The sequence below is a fragment of the Hylaeus volcanicus genome, chromosome 5 (genome assembly GCF_026283585.1).
Source record: "Hylaeus volcanicus isolate JK05 chromosome 5, UHH_iyHylVolc1.0_haploid, whole genome shotgun sequence".
Lineage (NCBI taxonomy): Eukaryota > Metazoa > Arthropoda > Insecta > Hymenoptera > Colletidae > Hylaeus > Hylaeus volcanicus.
Genome location: NC_071980.1, coordinates 9,085,072 through 9,109,224, shown reverse-complemented (window position 1 = coordinate 9,109,224; position 24,153 = coordinate 9,085,072). Strand labels below are relative to the sequence as shown.

General features: G+C 47.2%; 1 protein-coding gene across 3 annotated transcripts in view; it reads left to right on the top strand.

Annotated features, from left to right (window-relative positions):
• Positions 1-24,153, top strand: part of LOC128876413 (extracellular sulfatase SULF-1 homolog) — a 64,431-nt gene that overhangs the window by 19,362 nt on the left and 20,916 nt on the right. For 2 of the 3 annotated variants that reach the window (XM_054122756.1, XM_054122754.1), the window contains exons 2-3: positions 15,387-15,693; positions 15,984-16,223. In XM_054122756.1, coding sequence (XP_053978731.1) covers positions 15,447-15,693; positions 15,984-16,223 — 487 coding nt within the window. In that variant the 5' untranslated portion in view covers positions 15,387-15,446. The remainder of the gene's footprint in view (positions 1-15,386; positions 15,694-15,983; positions 16,224-24,153) is intronic. The other variant, XM_054122755.1, reaches the window with a different exon arrangement.

The following is a 24,153-nucleotide window of genomic DNA, read 5'->3' as shown; positions in this document are numbered from 1 at the left end:
CGCAGCCACGTCCACGGTATTTATTAGGTACACAGGATGTTTCTTAAATACGGGTTAAAGGCTCGAAAGCAAAAGACGAGTATAGAAACGTGTGCCCGCGATTACGCTGCGCGCTAGAACATGATCTGCGCCATCTTCTTGAAATATGTCCCACCGTATGTCGCAATGGGGTCGCCATGGGCCGCGTTATCTACAATTGGTTGGCTCGAGCGAGACATTTGACGTAAAAATGATTTACGAACGAGTGCTGGTGCCAATGACAATCAGTAAAAAAGGAAGGGGGAATTATCCGCCGCGACGACGCTGACTAGTAGACCAAACTTGCTCTAATTGGGACGAATTCTTCTGGCTGACCGACAGTTATCGTGATGTACCAGCGACCAATGGATGGTTCTGTAATCACCTAGCGACGATTGGGATTATTTTCGTTCCGTCCGCGTGGGAGACACAAGACGCGTATGTAAGAACACCGAGACCAGCGCGTGCACGCCGAACGGGCACGAAGTTGTTCGATTCTCCACGGATGTGTGCAAAGGGAACGTGCACGGTGTCGTAAACGCTGGAAAGCTCATTTATGCATTATAAGTGCGAACCAGCGACGCTGGCGTCCTGTTATTAGACAAACGTTAACGATACGCGTACGTACGCGTTCTCCTGATTAATGCACCGACAGCAGTCGCGCTGGGTGGCGCCTAGGAATCTTAATTGGAATTCCACATTTCACGCCTTTTTTCTCGCGTGTACGCGATCAACCGTTGATCCCGTGTTTCGCGACGCAAGGTTGTTTTCACGGTATCAACAGCTTCGGGCGTGACCACTATTAAATCCTTCTTTTTTTTCCCTCCTCCGTAACAACGCTCCATTCAATACGCTGCACGTAACTTACGATGTTTCATATTGAAGAGGCGTAACAGAGCGGCCGTTGCATTTCAATTAAGTCTTTTTTTTCCTCGGGGATTCAAGGTCCCTGTATCCCTGGTTTGCACCTTTCGTCGAGGAAGTTCCGGCCTTTTGATCTGTATCGCTGTTTCCCTGGGGGATAGGTGACCACCTATAGTATCAGGAAGTTACGGTTAATACTGTTGGAGGTTTTCCGATATAAGCCGTGTTCCGTTGGAAGACTGCTCTGACATTTTGCCAGAATTGCATGTGGTTTCGCCGGGATTTGTGTTACAGATGAGTTAGGCCAATCTGTTCGACGAAGTTGACTGCAGTGGTAGGAGAATCGGATTGAAAGCATGCGATACAGAACAATCAGCAGGAAAAACGTAAAATCCTCGACGCGTCATTTTGGTTTCCTTTTCCTTCGAAGTGGAAGGATCTGTCACCGGTCTAGGGAATATTTTATTCTCTCTTATTCGTCGACGGAAGCGTTCCCACGATGAAAGCAACCGGCACGCGTGTTGCGAGACATCTCGTGCTTCGATCCGTGGAATTCACAGTGTCACGAAACGGAGTTCTTTGCGCGAACAAGAAGTAGTAGCGACTGGGGAACCCGGTTGCATTCCGCCGCGGTAGCCAGACCGTCATTGCATCCCTGCTCGTCGAAGACGTTCAACACTTTTCCCACGATCTATCCGAGCAATCTCGATATTTATGTCCGTCTTGACTCTCTCGAGCGCCGCGAGAGACTACTAAAGATGAACTTCCGAACCTTCTGGTGCACACACGTAGAAACTCCGCGTTCCTGTCTTGAATATAGAATTTATGGTTTACGATTGAACCGATCTATAAGTAGGAACGCGTATTACGGTGCATTCACCAATGCGCACACGATCTCGTTCGATGATTCACTGGGTAAAAGCTGGACTCAATCAATCTAATAGCAATTCACTCCATACGCCCCGCGTCGCTGAAATAGCTCAGGAGCACCGAAATGGTCGCAATGTATACCTACATAATGATAATACTCGGGTCATTGAACCACGAGAAGTTTCCAATTCGTGCATATCACGAGAGCGTTCGCTTTGTACGCGTATAAATAGCGTTAACGCTACGGCAAGGTAGCGCCTTTTCGATTCGCGCGTATCTCGAAATCGCGACTCTAAAAGTCTACATGCGAGAAACCGCTTATAATTCGCATTTACATCTAGATAGCATTCGAATCGTTGCAACGTGGAATCAGGTTCTCCAACGCGCCCGCGATCTGCTCTTCGTTCATTTTTTTAATCGGTTAATGAGATCGGATGTAACTCGCTCCTTGCGTAACATTTCAACTGCTAGCTACGATATCTCGTTCTCCTCGGGTTTATTTGTTGCGTTTCCCTTTGCGATTATGAAACTGAAATTATCCTTGTCGTTTCCCGTTTCGATGGACGTTCGACTCTGTCGAGCAAGCTTGTTAGGTTGTCGAGATTAGAACTGAATTAGTTCTCGAAAGCCGTGAGAAATCTTTCAAGACGTGCTCACAACGCGCAGGTAGATAGAGACTTTCATTTGTAAGAAATGCTATTTTTCCAAAAAGTTAAGGAAATTCCTAATCATTGCTAGAAAACACCGACAAATCGCGAAGACTCGAGAAGTAACCACTCACCAATTACAGCACTGTGCATCTAAATCTGCCTGTTACCGTATCATACCTATAGTAAATTCAGTCATAAATTTCAAGGATTTAACTCTAACTCGATAATGAACGCGTCTGTCGTCGCGTAGGCCAAGTCCTCGCGTCGGATTGTCCGACTATAACTGATCATGCTTTGAGACGAATGATTATCCACCGATAGTGTATCGTCGTAAATAATCAACCGCGAGTTACAGAAGTATTTCGCGTAATCGATCCCTACCGCGTTCAGTTTCTCGTATTGCCGCGCAGTGGACGCGCACAGGCCTCGCGCATCTCACGAAACCGGTCTTAATTGACACGCAGGTTCTACACGGTTAATTGAAAATGGTAATGTCGACATTATTGTACCACACGCGGACCTGTTATCGATTCGTCGGCAGGGAATGATAAAGAGCGCGAACATGGTTAGGCGTCTTTCGCCGTGCTACGCGCCTGGACCCGCGGATACAAATGCCATCGCTGGGATGATCGATGATCTCGACCGGTGCTCGATAGTTTATCGCTCTGGTCCGAATCTGGTTCAACGAGGAGACTCAACGAAACGCGGGAAAACATTGGTCGGACTCTTAACCTCAAGTCCCGATATTCGAAAGTAGCCAGCAACCGTCAGGAATGATTAGTGTTATTTCTGACATTGTGTCCCTAATTAGAGAAGTTTGCTTTTTCCAACCTGAATCCCCTATTCGCGTCTGTTTATCTTGTTAAACCCATCGTCATCGAACTGGACCTTCGTCATTGGAATTTGAAGAGGCCAAGAAAGCGCTACTCGCGCAGCATTGCTTCGAACGGGTCCCTCACCGCGACGCAATAGATCGCCGACAGGAAAGGTGTCATTAACGATAGTAGTTGATCTGATCGTTGTTTCGTAGATCGTCAGCGAACCGTCACGTCCCGCGTCAAGGCTGATCTCGCCGGTGTTGCGAGGTTCTTAAGATTCATTCATCCTCGGTCTCGCTATGTTCACAGTGAATACCATTAAGGCATACATTCATCGTGGTTCCGCGTCTCCCTCTTCTCCATTCCTTTCTCTTCATCGTCCTTCCCCCGTGGGTAGGTGCGAACGGGCTGTGTGGGTACGTCTTCATAGACCGGTCGGGGCCGCGACGCGACGGCACGCTTCGCTTAGACGATCCTCGGTGGCTTCCGTAAATGTGCTCTCGTGAACGGGCTACCGCCTATAAATGCGCCCCAGGTATTCGAGATAACAGACAAGCCCGCGGAATGCAGGTCCACCGAACTCGTATATACGGCAGCAGTGTGTTCTATCTTCACGGCTGACCGGTTCGGGCCACTCTAAGTAGCTTATTCTGCCCGTTTAAGAGGCGTAGCGTACGTTGTAGCGTGTCCTGTACTCGTACGCGTCGTCCTTACACGGCAAGTACACAGGCACAGACGCCGTTCTTAGGGTACCCTGGACGCGTTGAAAATATCGTCGAACGGGGCCCCATAACGACGAAAAAACGAGAATCTTTGTCTCTGTTACGACGATGGTCTCGACTAAAATTCCTGATATCGGAGGTTCTCGGTGACAAGAATTGTTTTCGTTGTGGCGAATCCGTCGACCGACGAAAAGAAGAGAAGTTCAAACGCAAATAGCGCGACTAACGGTATCCAGGTCATGGTTACAGCCACTCGCGCTCGTGTAATTCACGAGGAGGGAACGATGGAACAAAAGTCGAGAGAAGCGAGAAAACATTACAAGTTTGCCTGGGGCTCTGGTGGCGTTGGCTCCGAACAAATTGCCTCCGGTGACCTCTTGTCTCGAGAAAAGAAAAAGGGATGCCATCGCCAGCTTTGCGTGCCTTCTGACTTGCGCGAGACTTGGCTGGGGCTCCCCTTTCGGTATTATCGAGCTCTAAATTCGTTGTGGACGATGTCAGGGACACGAGAAACGCGAAGGAATAAGACAATTTTGGGAAGTGTCGAGTACCCATTCGCGAAGCAAATCAGAAGAAAAACGTTGGTGAAATGAAAATTGAACCACCGTTTAGTTTCTTGAGATTTCTGATTCGACTTATTTTCACAGAGCGTAAATGTCATATTTTCTTTTCTATGTTTGTGCCCTAGACGAGGTCAGGTTAATAGACAAGAAACACAAAATGGACTGCAAATGTATTTATATTTTAGTGAGATGCCTTTTGCATTTGTTCGATATCTTGTACAATTATCATTGACCTCTGATCACACTTGATACCTTTACACTCGGACAGTAGGCAAGGCGAGTCAAAGAGATGACGAATAATTATGACCCATTAAGTTTGTGTTCGCTCTATCATCGTTCAATTTTCCATAAGGGTTCGTCCATCAAGCGTGACGAACGTTATTGCCATTTACCAATTATGAACACCAGTTAATGGTACGCCGGAGAACCTCCTATGCTCGGGCAGATTTGCTGTATGCGATCGCGCGAAGGGTCTTGAAGGGATAATGACGAGCCACCGCAAAGTAATTTCACGGAAGAGAGATTTAGAGGCGCGCATTAACCGGAACTTCGTAATACGATATCGTGAAACGAAGCGCTCAAAATAATAGCGCGATCTCGTAAGGGCGCGTCTTCTCGACTAAGGATTGAAACTCGTGTTTCATTTTTTCTTTGAAATAAAAGCACGACGTTTTCGGATCGGGATTATTTTTGCGACACGGAACGGTTTTCTCTCCGACGAAGCGTGTTAAAATCGAACTCTCCCGTATAGTCTCCTCATTGAAATATCCCCAGGAACGAGGAATTAAGTCTTTCGACGTATACTTATTCACATCCCATCGTTTCCAGCGTCTGAGCCTTTCGATACAGCGTCGTACCGCCTGAGAACGTCACCAGCTGCTAGGAAAATGCTTTCTTTCTTGCCTCTGTCGTCCTTTTCGAATGCTTTTCCTCTCGATAGTTTCACGATATGTACCTAAAGACAGTTAACGACGTTTGGGTTTTCGTACTTTGGTATTCGATTCTCGAAACGATGACCATGAACACGTGCCGGTGGAAATTAAAAACAGAAATTAGCCTGTGCCTCGAGTACATTCTTGTAGACGAATCACAAGGGGCTTCTCGACGTCTATCGAGACACGGAGTTCTTAAGATTCAGGCATCGGATTCGTTCAAAAGAGAGAAAAGACATCGGGCCATTAATATTTATGAGTTTTGGCTTTATTAAACCGACCAATTATTCATTCTGAACGATACGCGTTAATCGGTTGCCCGAAACACGGGTAGAGAATACTCCGTAGGCCATTTCGATCAAAGAAATCTTCAACGTACCGATTATGCATGAGGTATTTTTAGACCTTTGCGTAATATATTTCAGGGCGTCGTCGTGCGACGTAGTTCGAGTATCGATTGAGTTATCGAGGGAAAGAATTTCAGGTTTATTTTGTCCATCGTAGGATGGCCACCTGCCGCGATAAATCTTAAAATCACGGACACGCGTGGTTCGTTCATTTGTCTCGAATCGCGACGTTAAACAGAAACATCCGCCATTTTATTACCGGGTAGGAAAACATGCTCGATCCGCGACATCGATCGCATGTGTAAGAACACCGATCGCAATTAGTCAACGTGATCCGCGAAAAAAACTTCTCGCCTGAGTAGACTCAAAGATCGATGCGAAACTACTTTCCGCGTCTGTATCTCAAGATCGTAATTTCAGGTTAATGAATTTAATTGGCTGGCTGGATAACTGGAAACTGGCTAAGTACATACATATTATGATCGAGTGTGCAACCAGTTATTAAATTTTTCTGAATATCCACGAGCTCCGCGCACGTTCGTGCGACCCCTCGTCTAGAAGTAAATCATTTAAACTCTTACGCGGTCGGGAAATATTCGCCACTTATCAATATCACAAGTTACGACGTGAATTATTGACACGAGATACATATGCTCTAGGTACAACGTCTCGATTCATAAGTCTCGAGCAATTTAGTTGAAAATACCGATAACGACTCAAATCTCGCATACGTAATTCAATTCCAGTCTCCGCTGCGTTAATTAATTTATTCGGACAACCGAATGGTGATTTCAAGCTTCTTTCGTTCGCTAACAAATGATATTCATTACTCGTTCGCTTCGACGTTTTAGGGTATAAATTACGTTTAAAAATAAAACGTAAACGAAACTCGAAGGAGACTCGAATTCGGAAGTCATATCATATTTACAAATAGATACGACGCACTCTACACGTAGACGCTCTATGCAGCTCGTTAGTATTATGAAATTTTTGTTCGAGAACCTGTCGACCCATATATAAAAATCGGTTTATTTTGGTTTCACGAATACTTGTTCTGTCACAACATGCATCGCTCGCGAAACTTTAAACTCGTCCGTCCATTCTTCTCCTGTGTCACGAACACGAGCACTAAACGCCGTCATTCGAGCAGATGGGACCCCATTCCCGGTTCAACGTGTCTACGAAGTCACACGCCGTGAGAAATTGCAACCGCAGACCGCCGTTGCATTAAGTAAAGTGCACGTCTGAAGATGGCTCCTGATACGCGTCGATATTGCATCGATACCGCCGCACGCCATTTTCCTGGTCAAGTGCAGACCAGGCGTCTCCGCAGAGTGTCTAAGCGCGATCGAGGGAATACGATCGAGCTATTACTCCACTTTGTGGCTTGGTTCAAGGATGAGGCGGTTGCAACAGCCCGCAACACGCAACTTCACGGCTCGGGTACGCACGGGAGCTACGAAAGATTGTGTAACGCGATTGCATCCGTTGGTGCACGCGCTATTCTTCGGGGTGTCAAGAAGAGTAACGAGGCCCGTTGCGTAACCCGCCCTTAGTCAGACGATTTCTTTCACGCGCCTCGCCTCTCGCGAAAAAACGAGGCTGTCTGGTGTCTAGACAAGAACACAGGCGCTAGGTGACAGTGGATGCGTCATTGTTTAGTCGTAGATTTATTCCGTTGTCATCCGTCTCGCGTAATGTCGGTAGCATAGCTGAATTATTGGAACCACAGCGATTCGTCTGTATTTTAAGAACTTTTCTTGAAACGTTGAAGCACTCGCACCTTTGCTTAGACGTCGTCCACGTTTCGTCGGCGCGGAAATTGCTGTGAATATTTTCCTCGATAACAATGATCCCCAATTAACGATTAAATTATTAAATTATTTCGCGTCGCCCCGGCAGGGAGACGTTTTGTCGGAGGAGAACGCATTGCAATGAGGGTGTAACCCTTTTTTTTTTTTACCCACGGTGTGGTTCAATCACGCAGCTCGGTGAACGCGAAAACGACGTCGGTCTTTTATAATACAGGTGTTGCAATTAAACGGCGGATCGACTAGCGGAAATATGCGAATAAAAAACGATCGTTTCGCGGCATGTTAATTACCGGAACGAAACGCGCCACGGGATAATAGGATAACGAGGAGAAATATTATCCTTAGGAGGCCACGCGCTACACGCGTTATCGCGGAAATATTCCAGTCACATTAATCGAACGAAAGTAAAAAGTCGGCAAGGCTGGAATATCGACGTACTTCGGCGGCAAAAACTTGAGAAATTTACGACGTTATTATACCATGTACGATGCATTACCCATTCCTTCGGAATTTACTCGAGTCTTTCGTTCTTCAGGTGACGTTAACCGAAGGTTCGATTACACGATGTTCGAATAACGGAGGTTCTGTCACATCGATCTAAAAGTACGAAGGATTTTAACGAAGAGCGAACGAAGGGAGGCAGGAAAACAAGCGAGAAGAGGCAGCTTGTCCGCGACATTCGTGCATTAGAAGTTAAAACGCAGGAACTCGAATGCGTGGGCTGATAAAGCAGCCGCCAAGCAGTCTAGCATTCTCCCTGCTCGTTCGGTCCTTGTCTGGCCATGATCGTTCTCTTCTTTCACCCTTCGACTCGTCTGCCTTGCCTTGCTCGTCTGTCAACTTTGTCTTTCACTCTTTTCCCCCATTCGCGTCGCCCTCGTGCGCAACGTGCACGCACGCGAGTAAACACTTGCGCCGACTCCCACCCTTTTTTCCTCTCGTTAATTACGTGTCGCTAATTGTGCGTTATCCACTGCATCGAACCGCGACCTTTTCAGTTCTCGCCAACCCTTCCCTGCTCTCCCCTGATTATGATCTCCAATGTTACTTCGATACACATAACGAAGAGAGCGGCGGGAAATGACTCCTTTGGGGTGCGAGATCTATTCAGTAATCAAGTACCTACCTGTGAACTTGGACAAATTAGTAAGAAGCAAACGCTTCGGTATACCCCGCCGCAGGACCAATTATAGAGAAAAAGAAAGTCAAATTTGAATGTTTTTCTGAAATTAGATTTAACGATAAAATTGCCAATCTTTTGTCTCGCTATTCACGGTTTCCTGAAAAATTTCTGATTTATCTCACCACGACGTTTACCCTGGAGAAAGCCTCGTTTTTATCTCGTCCCTGCTCACTGTACAGCTTTCATTTAAACCCAAAGTCCTCGAGCTTCTTTGGAACGTGTCGCGATATGATCTCGATCTCGTTGCGCTCGAGAAGCTGCTCCCTCGGAAATCTTACCCTCGAAATCTCTGGCCTCTCGTCCGAGAACAATAACTGCTCGTACGAGGTAGCGTCGCGCGTAGGCGCCTTCCTCGTTTCTCATTTTCGCGCTCCCAAAACGCTCTTGGGCGCTTCGACGCTTCCGTCGCGGCGGCCTGATTCCTCTTCTATTATTTCGACCGAGGTGTCGTTTGCCGAGGCGATACGTTCCAAGACCACCATGTATGGCTCGTCACGGATACATGCTTGTGTCAAGGGAAAACGTTCGAAACGAAGACGAGCAGAATTTTATTCGAGTAATAGATGAGTCGTGAATAAAACATTCTTCATCTTTCTCACGTAACTTCTGTCTGTCTTTGTTGAGAAAACAAGTGCGGATCGCAAATGTATCTAAATAGATCCCAAAACGAACGGTGTCGCTGTTCTGTTACATTCATCGTTTTAACATCCCCTCCGTTGAATCACCCCAGCGACAGTCGGGAGCAAATCATCGTTCGCGTTGAACGCGCGTGTCGCTGTTCAATCCCGTGGCTTCGTTGCGACAGTTGAACTAATTAACCGACGAATCCGCGCGATTTCCAGGCGGATGCAGGAAACGATTATCGCGTGATCACCGTTGCCTCTCGAATACTCGTATAGACGAACAATGTAGGACAGGAAACCTCCCTTTTGGCTAAATTTGTTGAATCCGACTGTACATCTGGCGACCAGATCCACGCAGATTCGAATGGTGGAGCGCTTTCCGACACGTGTTTGAATAGGTTTCCAACGGTGATGACGTACTCGTTTCGAGCGGCATCTAGCCGCAAGTTCCTTGCTAAGCTTCGGATCTAAGAAACATTTTGGGACCGACTCCCATTCTTGGTCCACCGAGCGTTCCTCGCAGCAGCAGCAACAGTTGAGAAAAATCAATCATCTATTCTAGTCTAGTTCGGCTTGTCGCGCAAGAATATCGTTAACAGTTTAACCAGCCAGGAGGTAGTTTCTGATTCTCCGATCAACGACTTCGCGGTGGCATTGTCAACATCCCGTGACGTGTCCGCAACGACTGCATCGTGCTGGCCGCAGCTTAGGCACAGATGCATCGGAGCGACTGTATTCCAGCGGGTCGATGGACACACGTTCGCGTTGCGTAAAGTCGAAATGCGAGTGCACGTGTGTACATAACGTCGGGCACATTATCTGATTGCGCTGAATTCAGTCCGCGTTCGTTCCTACTGTTCTGCTCCAGGAAGTGACGTCAGAAATCACATACCACGCGATGATATACGAAACGCGCGATCAAAATTTACGCGCGCCAACCGTGAACGCACCGTCACGGACCCGTCCGTTTGCTCGTTTCGATTCTTTCCGCTGGTCCTCTTCGAAATGGCTCGATTCTTTATGCCTATCAAAACGCGAAAACATCTTGTGGCATGGGGCATCTTGATGAAACGCGTTAAGGGATTGCACCAACAAACAGTTTTCGGTGAAAACGCAAAAATTACCATTATCAAAGGTGTTACTTGTAAGCCTTCCCAGTAAAGCGCAGTCAACGAGTACGGAAATGGCATTAAGCCTTAAAGGTGTCCACCGCTGGTGCTCTTACCTTAATTAGATAAGTTCCATACGCTCTGGAATTCCCACATTTACGCGTGCTCATTGTAACTTTCACATCACGCGGCGATTAAATAACTACGGTTTCCCGATTCCCTAGAATGTACAGATGTTCGTAATTTGTCTCTTCTCTTCCTGTTTCTTCTCTCGAAACAAAATGGTTGAACGTATGTAACCGCGCAAGAAATCGCGAGATCTTAATCCCATACTCGATTGAGAGTTCAAGGCGGAGTTGAGATGTGGAAGCACCAATGCAAATCCAAGTCGTTTTGGAATCATCAAATCATGTCTATAAGAAGGAAATAATGCTCCAAACACGTAAGTACGCGCGATGCATAATCGCGAGTATTCACTGACTTGTTATTTGCTCGACGAGCCGCGGCCAATTGTAAACCGCAGATGGTCTACACAACGTCTTGGCGTTACGAGTTCCGGCGGTTCTTCAAGCCTATCATCAGCCTGTCGATTGGGATTCTGAAACGGCGAGAACATCTCATCCGTCGAATATGGTGCCAACAGCGGTGAATCGTAATAACACCGACACGAACGACGCCTTCTATCGCGAAGTATCACGAAGATATCCAAAAGTGTTTAGTAAAGAAGATTCTCGGGTGTCTTCTTTATGTCTCTGGTTACGAACAAGTTACTTAACTTCTGTTTACCCAATGTTGTCATTATTATTTATATAGAGAGTAGATTGTATTTTGAAGCTTTAAATTTTCGCTACGAGTTTCTCTCCTCAACGTAGGCACAGGTCCGTTCGGCGATGCTGAGATCATAGAATAGTTTTCCTCTCGTTTCAGCAAGTAGTCTTACAAGAATCGTCAACCGAGCAACAGTCTTTCCACTCGGTTCTTGGCCTCCGTGTCTTTGTATTTCAAGCAATTGAGTCCATCTTTATTCTAAAATTAAAGATCCTTAATAATTTATTTTTAGTCTCGCTTCATCGAATAACAGAGCAAACCACCCCGACTCGAGAGCAGCGACTTGTAAATCAAACAGGCTAACGTATTCGCGTTGAAATGACCAGAAACGGTCCAGCTGCGAGTACCTGCTGATTATCGCGGCGTTAAAGTGGAAAATCAAATGTTCCGGTAAATCATATCCAAGCAGCATTTATGGTCTCCGCCAAATGTCCATTTGCTTGGGCAGTATCTAGCCGATGTAACTGGACGAATTCCCGCGGCCACACGAGCACGCATTTCAGAGCGTTCCACCCCGATCGGACGCCACGTACGCGCGAATACGTGATTTTCGCCTCGCGTCTCGGCCAGCAGGATTGTGGCGTTGATCGTTATCGTGATCAACGGGCACGATCGTTTAGTCGGTCATAAATTTCGTGGCGCTTCCCACGCACGGCGAACGCCTCGAATGAATATTCACTTCCTCGGACGAGCCGACCTACAGAGATCGACCTACACTCCCGACGGAGAGCGTGTCGCATCGCAGGTTTACACGCGAGCTACGAATACGTAACATCCGTTTTACCTGCGACCTACTCCGACCGTATATAGCGTGCATCTGTTGTCGATAGCTTCGCCACCCACGCTGCTTTTCAGCGTGCTCTCGCGTACGTAAATTACGTCGGCAAAGGAAGCGATCCAGCGACGAAGGAAGATGAAACGGAGCAAAGAGAGAAAAAACGGTAAACGCGCGCACGTTTGCGGCTCGCGAATCGAATATAAACGAGCCGCGGTTCGTCGGAATCACTCCGTGTCGATGCGGTTGCAACGTTTCGCGTACCAGAGTTCGGGTTAGGTCTGGATTAGGCGGGTGAGCGCTAACGAGATCGAGTGCTAATTGATGGCTGATCGATATCACGGTTTCCCAGTTCAAGGAGCGCGGAGAAAACGGGACGGCTTCTCGACATCGAAGTTACTTCCTGTATACACGGCGGTTTGCACAATGGTTTCGAACGCGACGGCGACACACGGCGATGCAGTTACTCAATTTCTGCGGTTGCGAAACAGGCGGAGGGATTATTGTTTTACTATTCTTAGCTGCTGTCGAGTTCGATGCCTGAACTCTCGGTCGCCAGAGATAGAGAGAGAATGTGGAGTTCAATGCACCGGTCTGTTTTGCTCGAAAAGGTGGAAGCTACGGGCGACGAGTAAAAGCGTTAATAGCGCAACGATAATCTCGCATGGGAGCGATAATACTGCAAATTTCTTGAACCGAGTAATGCAAGGAGCATGATTAAAACGAACCGTGTGCCAAAATTTGATCACCGTTCGTTCACATCGTAGACTTTGACGCGAACTTGCTAATTTTCTTGCTTTCCGTCTTTGTCGAGGCGTCGAGGGGGTTCGCTCTCGAGTTCCACGAGCCACCGCGAATTAATCGATGACTGCATTGCCAATTACGACGTGATAAATTACATAATGTATCGCGCGGGGATCCTTTCGGCGAGTCCCACGAGGAACGAAACGAAAGAGCGAGAAAGAGGCACATTGTTTCTTCGATGCTCGAACCTTCCAGCCTCTGTCCTGGTCTTATTTGCCTACCTGCTGCACCGGGAGAGGCGAGGTGATTATCAATTAGCGGTAATTAATGCGGGTTCCGAGCTACCGGATCGAGTAGCCAGATCGACCGTGACATCACTTCCTGACATCTTTCCAGCCACCTCAGGACACGTTTCCAATCGACTTGCTTCGACCTCAGCGCGAATAGAGAGCTAATTAGCGATCCATAATCCCGACGCTATTGCGACCGTGTCGGATCGTTTACGTGGGTTAGTAAGAATTTTTATTTCCAATGGATTAGTATGTCTATCGAATAAAGTAGGCACTAAAATATTTAACGGTGGCCTCGTTTAATCGTTGACGTGACCGATGCCTCGTGTCTGTTCTTGTTTAACACGCCATTGCTTGTAAAGGAATGTTTCTATCTCCCGTACTATCGACTTTTTCTCGTGAATTATGGAAAAGCTAAAGTTTACCGAGTACGATTACACTTGTCCATTGCCGTGTCCTTGGAAGATTCATGAAATTTCTAGCGAAACAGCGACGCTGAAACGCCTACCTGGAATTGACTTTGCCTGGAAAAGAAAATATCGTAGGCGAACCTTTATACAATTACTCACGGACAGGTGAGAGGAATCCAGCAAATCTCCACGGGAGAAATAGACGGTTTGTGTTCCTCGGATCCCCTATTTTGTCTCGTTATCTTGTACGCGGAGACAGGCGATGTTCTTGTAGCAATTTGAGATACCGTGCGCCAGGTGGATACATAAAGATGAAATCTTACTTTCGCCGATCTATGTACGCGCGCGTCTTTGCGTATGGGAGTACTCGCGTGAACTTTACGAAGGTAGATTCCCGTGCATTACGAGGCAGCTCTCGCACCTGAACTTATTTGCTGGTTTGATCATGTTTAAGGCGCGTCCAGGTGAAAACTGGCGAATGTTAACGCGAAATACGAATGTAACACCGTTTCCCAAAGAAGGAAATTAAAATTTGAATGAAAAGCGCGTTGCTCTAAAACAACAACAACGGAGAAAATATTCCCTCCAAAAGGACAACAACGATCGTTTCTTATTCTCGTCCCGTTGTCGAAACAGCGAAAACAGCCTGGCACGTTCTGAGAAATTTAATAAAAGACCGTATTTTCGTGGAAATAGGTCGGGTTGCGGGGGAGGGGAAAGGATCGCGATGGGAATACTACTTCTCCTCCACCCATGGAAAAATGTCTTTTCACGACGTTTCCACGAGTCAGTGAGAACCATTCGTACCACATCATAAATTTGCTAGGCATTCAGTTATCCGCATCCGTATTCCGCTTCCTGTTCCAAAGCTTCGAATGTCCATTCTTCGACGGTTCGATCGGGTTCGTGGTCACTCTTTAGAGTAAATCCATTTATCCTTTTTAGAAATCGACTTGCGAACCTGGAATACCTTCCATGGTCGAGACTCCGCGGTGTCTCTAGCTATTTTTCCGCAGGTAAGTAATAAAGGAGCACCCGTCCCAGTGGGAAACCATTGGCCGAACAACGTTGATTTAGGCGCCAACTATAATCCGTTCAACGAGACATGGATAATACAGGTGCTAACGACTATTTACGAGGGTCCCGATCGTTCGCGAGATGTCCGCCAGGAGGAATGCGACGAGGGTTTGCCATAAAACCCCCAGCTATCCGATTATGGTCGCGGCGTACACGCTACCCGGAGCTCGGTCAGGCTGCGTCCATTCTTTTTTACGTCTTTCATCTTTCTCCGGGCAACAAGACCTGCCTCAGCTACGCCTTCCGACTATTTTGTTACGAGGATCACGTCGCGACAGCGAGGCCTTCGATAGAGTTGCATTTCTTTCTGGAAATCGACCGAGTTCTTTTTTAATTGTTTCGCGCCCCAAACAGTCTCGAATCAAGCCGCGTGTTTACGAAATTGTCAGTGATAATTAATGGGCTTACATTCTACCACGCGTGGTACAAAGCTTTTGCGCAATCGGTTCCGGTCGCGTAAGTATTTTATCCTTGGAGCGGTCTGGGGCGTGTACCGCGATCTTCCTGTGCGGCGTGACATCCAGGAAACGCGCATGCGAGTAAAATTAATTTTCATACCAGGATGCAAGTCGTCGAGACGTTGATCCTTTGAAGTATCCCGCGAGTTTATTATTAATTGTTTCGTATCGTTCGATCCAATATTTATCTTGGCGAACGTTAGATTCGCAAGGAAGAATTATCGCGATTTCTATCCAATCAACGTCAGACGCAAACGTTTGTTAACGCGCTACACGCCTCGCTTGTTACAGCAGCAGCCATGATATGACATCCGATTGAGAGGAAGAGTCTGCAACCGACGACCAGCCACCATGAGGAAGTTACTACAGTTTTTGGCCGTGTTATTGTTGGGTGTCAATGCCAGACGAACGGACGCGGACGCCCCTGCGGACGACGTTTACGGTGGTCAGCGTCGCGGTTCCCTTCACAAGTCTAATTACAATGGCAACAACAATTACAATTCGCAGTCGAACTCACCCTATCTGCCGTATCAGCAGCCTAGAGAGAGGAAGCCAAACATAGTCCTGATTTTGACAGACGATCAGGACGTCGAACTGGGTTAGTTCCGTCCTTTATTCTGCTGCACTCTTCTTGTTCCTTCTAATCCAAAACTATTTACTCCTAATTCAGCGATACATCCCTATCGAAAAATAAACATAAATAAAAGCTCAGACTCGATTCCCCCATGAACGATTTACCTTTCTCCGAAAAAGTAATCTCCCCGAGAGGGAGGGAGAAAGAGTAATCCTCTATCTGCCTTTCAATCCGAGCCGAGTTCTTTTCGGCGCATACGTAGATCTACCGAACGAACCTTTTGATCGTCTGTTGCGGTTGGTCCAATCCCTCAGGTTCGCTGAACTTCATGCCACGGACCCTGAGGCGAATAAGGGACGAGGGAGCCGAGCTGAGACACGCATACGTGACCACTCCTATGTGTTGTCCAAGCAGGAGTTCCTTGCTGACTGGCCGTTACGTTCACAACCACGAGGTCTTCACGAATAACGACAACTGCAGCAGCCCCCAATGGCAACGGGATCACGAGCCGCACTCTTTCGCCGCTTACCTGAGCAACGCGGGATATCGTACCGGTGAGTACTCGTCAATGAACGATCCCTTTTCGCCCCCCTCGATGACGGGCCGCCTCTTCCAAGCTTGTCCTTCCATGCATCGAAGAAAGAAACAGTCACGCGAACGCCCGACCGTCTTGCCGTGTACGTACGTATGTTTCTTGCTGGAATCGTTGCGACAATGTCCTCGAGTATCGATGAGCCTATAATTTACGCAATTTGTTGATGTCGGCGGGGCGTTTAGTCGCGTCGAGATTCTTCGAGAAGTTATTTATGGTGCCGCGTTCTTCGTTAGCGGTCGCTGTTCGCAACTTAATGACTGCGCGGTTAGAGGAATTTGCCATTTGTCGACGACGCCGGTTATCCAACGAAACGGCCACGGGAACGCCACTGCGCATTCGCTGACCCCTGACATTGCATTACGAGAGAATCTGGCCACCTTCAATTGAGGCGAAGCGTTTCTATTTATTTCCACGCGAGCGCAACGGACTCGCCGCGCGTAATTGGAGTCAAGTACCTTCGACGCGATAAATCCTTGTTGCATAAGCAATTATCGTGGAAACGGTCCATTCGCTACGGTAAAATTTTTCAATTGATAGGTCGAAAGCCGTTTTCATATCTTCCACTCAAACTTCGAAATGGTTGACCATTCGTTAGAATCCCTCGAAATCCCCCAAAGTTCATTGCGTTCTTGTTACGCGGATAAGAATGTAGAAATGTCCACGAGACCAAGGGACCAAGCTCGGAACAAGTATAAAATATTTGTGACGAGCATACACCTATCGGATGGTACATTTCCTAAACAATTTTCGTTTTTGTAGGATGATTAGATAGGAAAGATTGACCGTAATCACCGTAAACGTATCTTTCAGTGTTCTAATTCTAATTGTAACATAGTCTACTCTAAAAAATGTTGCAGCGTATAGTACGTAATTACGTGCCAACCCAGACGTTCGAATTAAAACGCGGGTTACCGCAGCAAATATGGCGATGGATTCCCTTAGAATTCTCGAGTTCGATCTCGTCGTTCGTCCCGTGCGATGGTCTGCAATTGTATTCTCCATTCGAACCCCTCCTGTCCCGCTGCGGATATCAGGCAAATCTTGCTCGGTCGTAGAACCGCTTCGAAGCCTCTCCGTTCGGCCAAAAACGGTTGCAACACGTTCGCGGACGAGGACGACGAGTTGCGTTCCGTCGCTGCACCATGCGATCGATCATCTGGAACAATAATTCAGGAACCATCGGCGAATGGATCGCGGAGAGGCCGCATCGATTGTTATTTGCATTGTTCGCTGGATACTGTGTGCTCGAGATACAGCACAGTGGCTCTCGTCGTGTTGCGATGCATCCCCGACGTAGGGGGATCGATGGGATGCAATTATGAGGTCTTCGAGGATTCGAGCAGGGGCTGGTCGTTGGCTGTATCGTAGTCTAGCCGCGATGGGATTATTTAGAGGACGTCCCACGACATCCGATATTCTTTTCAATAATGACCTCCGTCTGCAGAGTGTCGTCACGATCGTCGTAAAAATGGACGAAGGAAGTTATACAGCTTTGAAGTCAGAACCATCGTGCGTCTCGCCGTCCAAAGGAACCCTTGCGTCTCGAACCTGATCCAAGGTCCACGCGTTGGAAGGCAGGGAATATTCGACACCTCTGCTATTGGTCTTTTTGTAATTTCACCGAAGGCGCACGAGTTATCCTGTTCGAATCGGCGGTAAGGTTTCGACGGTGCTTTCTCTCCCTTCTTAAAGAGGGGGCTTCCCGTCAGCCGCAGGTGTTTACCGACACCTTTTTGCACGGTTCGAAACGATCCAAGTCTGTACTTAGCTGTACTTAGCTGTACTACGCTAGGTATGTTATTCTATCTGGAATGTCGGTTGTTATAGTATTGGAAAAATTTCAATTGTTGGAGCCTGGAATCAACAGCGTAATATTCTCCTGTGCGAAGGCGGATGTCTGGAAGTTTGAAAGAATAAGATGGAAGGAAAAATAGGTTTTCTTCGACAGTCCCATCTTCACTCGAGTAATTCTGTCAAGGTCCAGGTTGACGAGCGTGCTTTGTTTTAAATGTACTTTCAAGGAGTTCCAACTGGGGAATCTTGAAACGTTCGGGAACATTGTAATCTGGAGGCTTTCCACGAACTTGGGAGTAACCTACGGACAGCCTACTTTGCCGAATAGTTATCTTCAAATCTCCGGACTTATCTCCAAATTACAGACGAAATTGCTCTGATGTTACTTTCATGGATCCAATTACAAAAAATTTCGGTCGATGGCTACACGGCTCGTATATACCTAGTGCCCAGTCGACGTATCGGCCAAAGGTAAACGATAAGAAACCTTCCGATGTAATCACGGTCATGACCATTTCACGTGTTTACTGTTCATCGATTGCCTCGAATTCCGGTTCATATTTGTTCAGACTGCTGTTGGAACTCCATTGCATCAAAACGGTCTCGTTTATCTAACTTGGAAGAGGTAACAGTTGCTATCGACGTCGGAACAACCGCATGTCCCTTCGTTGAATAGACTATTCCTGTCAGCGTACACGTTTTGCTTTCTCTTGGATTTTCGTTTTCCCAGAAAAAATACTTGTTGTCCTTATGTAAACCTGATGCCAGTTATCGACGACATGCGTCTCTCGAAGGTTAAAGTAACAACCTCTCGGGAAACAGGATCTTGTAAATTAGACCGAATGCTCTCGTATCTCAGGCACAAGCATGCATAGATCCTGCGAGCTATCGCGCGCCGGAAGATTATTCGTGAAAGCAGCCGATGAAACCGGCCCCCGTGCATTCGAATTCTCTGCGCAACGCTGTCGTCGATCACTGGGGGAGTACATAAGAAAAGAGATCACGACCAGTACGGGAACGCGAGCGGCGACAAAAATCTTCTCACGATCGTGACAGTTCGACCCTTCGACGAGTAGACAGGCTCCTGTTGGGAGAGCCCTTCGAGCTCGCATTCCCTTTAACCACGACGGACGACGTCTCTCCTTGTCCGTTCGTGTCTCCCCGTTGTCCGTACTTCTACACCAGCTTCTCTACGTACGACCATATTCGAGGAGGTAGGACGTTGCTCCCTGAAAGAGGCCAGGCTTCGCAGCCTTTAAGCCCCGTCCACATCCGGTAGGGAATTGGCGGTTTTCCAAAATTTCGCGACGCGTGACGTTCTCATCCACTTCCGCGAAGTGGTCTTTTTCACTGAAACGAGACTGGAGAGTGCCTCTGGAGAGTGACAACGTCGGCTAATTGTCGCGACAGTTCGTTTCCTCGGACTCTTTTTACATATCCAATGGTGTTTTGGTTGCAAGAGCTCATTTAACGCGTACTATGTCTGTCTTTGGAAGTAAAAAGACACCTCGCGATGCAACCTCGCGACTCATCGAAGGAAAGAGTGATAATTAATCAATTTACCCAGTCGTAATTCGCTTTTAACCAGACAGCTATCCATTTTTGGCGAAACGAGTTCAAATTACCCAGGCATTAAACAAACCTCTCGCTTTGCGATCCGGTTTGGTCGTGACTACCGGCTTTTGGCCATCTCGAAAATTAAGAACCTGTTATTTTCACGGTTTCGACTCATCGGCTGTCGTGCCGTGTTACGTTTTCATCTCGTCCTAGCGGGAAGTTATTCGACGCGCGGGGCGTCGATTCGACGCGATTCCTAGGATCGTTCGTATCGGTTCTCGAATAATTATGAGTCGTGATCCGCGACGAGCGTACGATCGGTCGGTATAGAACGGGCAAAGAAAGAGAACTGGTTTCGTTATCGTCGTCTGTTGTACAGAGTGTCCCTGACCAGAATACCGGGGCTGGCAGGCCGGGCGACAAATTTTCTTCGCTATCTTCGCAAGAGGATCTTGTCACGCGCGCATACGTTAGCCTGGCCTCACCTTTAAGCCGCGTTCGCGACCCCACGTTGTCCGACGGGCGTGAAACTAGACCTGAATTTGCCGATGCTAATTAAGTCCGAGAACTAGTCCTCGTGATCGTTTCGTGTTACTCGAGGGTGCATGCGCGTGAATCTTGGCAACAGATATGAAACGGGGATACGAAACCGGGAGTACCAGTTTGACGCGTACGAGAATCTTTTGGGCAGACGTGGTTCTCGTTTTGCACCCAGACGCGAAGCTCGAATTTCACGAAACCGCGTTTGCGATACCCACGCGACGCGACCTTCGATCGTCGATCGATACACGGCGGTCTTTATAGAAGCGGTTCGATGGATAACGCGGCGGCAGGAAGTAAACGCGAGGCGTAGACAAGGCAACGGTATTTGTCTCGATTGTTCGAATCCTTTCGGGTCGAGAGAGAAAACGGTACGTAACGTTCGATGTTTGGAGGCTTCGTATCGATTTTTCCGTTTAAACAATGAATTCGATGTATCGGACGATTCGTACGTAGCGAGTACCTGTAGCAAAACTCTTCTAAAAAAGAAATATTCATACACGATTGCTTTGCGAATCGCGGGTGTGGAAGATAAGCGTTAGAACAATAGGTATATTGCTTAGCGCATGCAAAATGTCAACTTTGCATATCTTACAGGAAACGCTATTTGCGATGTAATCATCGTTGACACTAAGTGGCGATAAGGCGTAAGAAGGAAAGTACGGAAATCGTTATTGTAATTGCGTCTATGGAAGAACTAGGAAGACGAATAAATTAAAGATACGACTACTAATGATAATTTAAGCAGTAGGAGTCTACCACGACATATACCATTTCTAAGTGGCACATTCTCCGCTGAAGCCTTCTTATACAAACTTTGAATATGGTAGAAAAGGTTAAGGGCCTAATGTTTCCAAAGAATTCAGAAGAACAAAATACCACGGACAAGAGCAGTGCCGCTTCAAGCTCTAATTTTTCAAGCTCTAATTTTTCAAGCTCGAATTGTTGTTTGCGATGCAGACAGCAGAGAGTTTCGACAGCGTCTTTAGACGAGATCTTTTCAGTTCACGGAGCCCTTTGCGGCCCATAGGGTATAATGATAAGGCCACACACGCGTGGAGTGCCCCGCCAGGTATAGAATAGATTCAACGGAAGGATAACTAAAGGACTCGATTCGATGCTGGAAGTGTTGAAAGTGAGAACGAGGAGAGAAAACATTCGGTAGCGTACCCTACACCGGTCAGACCTGTTAACCGAAAATCCCAACAGCGCAGAGGACCATCGTCAAACAAAGCATCGCATCGTGTGCGAAATCGCTCGATGCATTTCTAACCGCGTCGTGACCGTCGAAAATGTCACGGACCTTGTATGCACGGTCGTGACCGATTCGAGGAACGATACGAAAAATGGTTTTCCCGATCTATCGATGGTTGCACTTGATGGCGAATGGCATGCATGCATCGGAATCATCGTATCGTTGCCCGAGCCTGATATCTTAATAGAATATCTGGTAGATCCTAATGGATTTTACGGGGGTATAGCTTGCGGTGATCGACGTCCCGTGGAGCTATCTAGTTTCGCTTCGAAGATTTGCCTATGCAAATCGAACACGAGCCGTGGTACACTTATTAAGCCAGGCCGTTCACGGGATCTCGATCTTCGTTTCTCGGAAAGGATATCACGCGACCATGCGGTGTGTTCTAGCCGATTCTTGTTGGCGTGCAGTGAAATAGCTGTAAGAGGAAAAAATATGAATCGTGTAAGTATATAAGTATACGTTCGGTTAAGCTTTTTGAAGGGGTCCCGCGAAACGGTCATGAGAAGTGCGTCTCCCTTTGCACGATATCCTCGACAAACAGCGTGTCCGGTATTCGCTCTTTCGAAGCGATCTTTGTACTGCGTTTATACGTTCGCTGGATTTTTCTCGGTTTGAAAGGCGTATATTCTAGGCGCTCATACGGATATACTCTCGATAATTAGCGGTTCGCTCGCCAGTTTCGCGTTTTACCACGTTGCACGCGTGTTTCCTGAAAGTCTGCTAGCGAGAGGATCGAAAACCCGCTGAACCGTGTGCTGTTGCATTTCGCAGTATCCGTGGAATGATTTTCGCATTCTTGTATTAACGAAGCTATCGGCGAATGCTTTTCTGGTGCGCACGGAACGCTTGAAAAGGATCGATCAATGTTTTGGAGCGGTACTCGTGGTGTTGCGTAATTTTCTACAAAAACAATTGGAAATAGTAAGTCTTTCAAGATACATATTTGGAAATGGAGAAATCATGATGCCAGTTTCAATAAACTACGTGTCATAGGACGATACAAAGATCAAATAGCCGAGCCATATTCAAGGTGTGGTAGTGCAAACGAGATCACGATGGTATTTGGAGCATCGTAAAAGTGGTTCGATTTCCGAGGCCAGTTACCACTTTCTACGGGAGTAGAAAAATGATAGTTACCGCAATCCATAACTTGCGCTTAAAAGAAAAAAGTTTACATTCGGATTCAGTCGTACGGTTTGTGCAGCTAGCTTCGATACACAGTTGCGCCCAACCCAAGAGAATTCATGGCCAGGGTTACGTCCGCTTACACGGGATTTACGTTCCATCGGCATACCCGATTGTTCGCAGTCGTATTTTCGCATCGATGTGTGCTCAGAACTTATACCCGACTCGTCTACCCTCACGCACCAGGTTGCCAGCCTAGCCTGTAATAAAACAAATCTCCTTATACGCTTGTAAGTTCGCACGGTTCCGGGATGTCGTATATGGCGATCGAATAGGGTATTCCGTGAATCGTGGATACAAGCAAGCGAGAGGGAGACTCGAGAAAAGGGGATAGAGGTTCGCGATGACTCGGGAGATCCTAGTAAACGATATATCGCGTTGTTCGTCTTGCGTTCCCTGCCCGCTGTCTCATAATTCGCAAGCTTCGTACAGGTTCGCATTCCCCGAACCGTGTTCGAATATTTCTAGAGAACCGATCGGTTCCTCTTCGAACCTTGCGAAATTTTCAACGAAATCAGAATCGAGAATTTCAAGAGCGGAGGAAAAAATATTTCAATTTGCACCGATCCTGATGGGATTCCAGGATGACCGTGTTCCTGTCAGGGGTATCGCGAGAGGCGAAAGAGATACACAATCGGAAGACGATATCTGGCGCTATTGAAGTTACGTAGCATGGACACGATCGTACGATCCGAAAGGGTGTAAGGGAAGAACCGAACATAGATACAAGCAGCGATGCGGAGGTACCGCACGAAAGTCGGCTGGACCGTTCGTGAGGATCCTGAAGCGAGCATCAGGCGTTATCAGGATGTCCAGGTTGCCGTTGTTACTGCGCAGTTCGTCGCTGACGTAGTCGTTACTCTCCCTGGAACTGTATGCTCGTGTATCTCTCGGGATCCATTGAATCGCATCGTGGTATCTCCACGAACATACCTGTAACGTAATATGGCAAAGCAAACGAGAGCAGGATACCGAATATTAACAGGTACATGGCCCAAACGTGGCAATTCATCGTTCTAGCGATAGGAGACACATCATCGTTTCCACACATCGACAGGATCATAGAATTCGAAGATAATACAAGATATAAAAGAAATTACTTTAACGTATTTTACGAGCCAGCGTTCAGACAATAATAGATTCCGAGTTCTTTTCATACTCCTCCACAACTTTCACAAAGCCGTAATGTGTCGCGCAACCTATGTTGATAAGCCAGATGCGTGGTGGCAAACGTGTTGAACACGACTTCATAAATCGAGTCGGCACCTACGATTCTAGAAACCTTGTCGTGTTACGATTTAGGAATCGCGATTACTTTTACAAAAATAAGCCCGCGAGGCCTGCCAGGGAGAAAGCTCGTTATCGGCGATATAGCGATGAAATTCCATACGAAGAAACTTCATAGCAACATTGCGTCGTAGCTGTACAGAGCGCGAGTAATTGATATTTTCGCGCGTGAAACAGCCGAAAAGGCTACCCTCCGATTTCACCCAGCACCGCCGTATGCGCGCACACGCGGAGTGCAGGTAGCACGAGGGTTTCTCTGGTTCGTGCA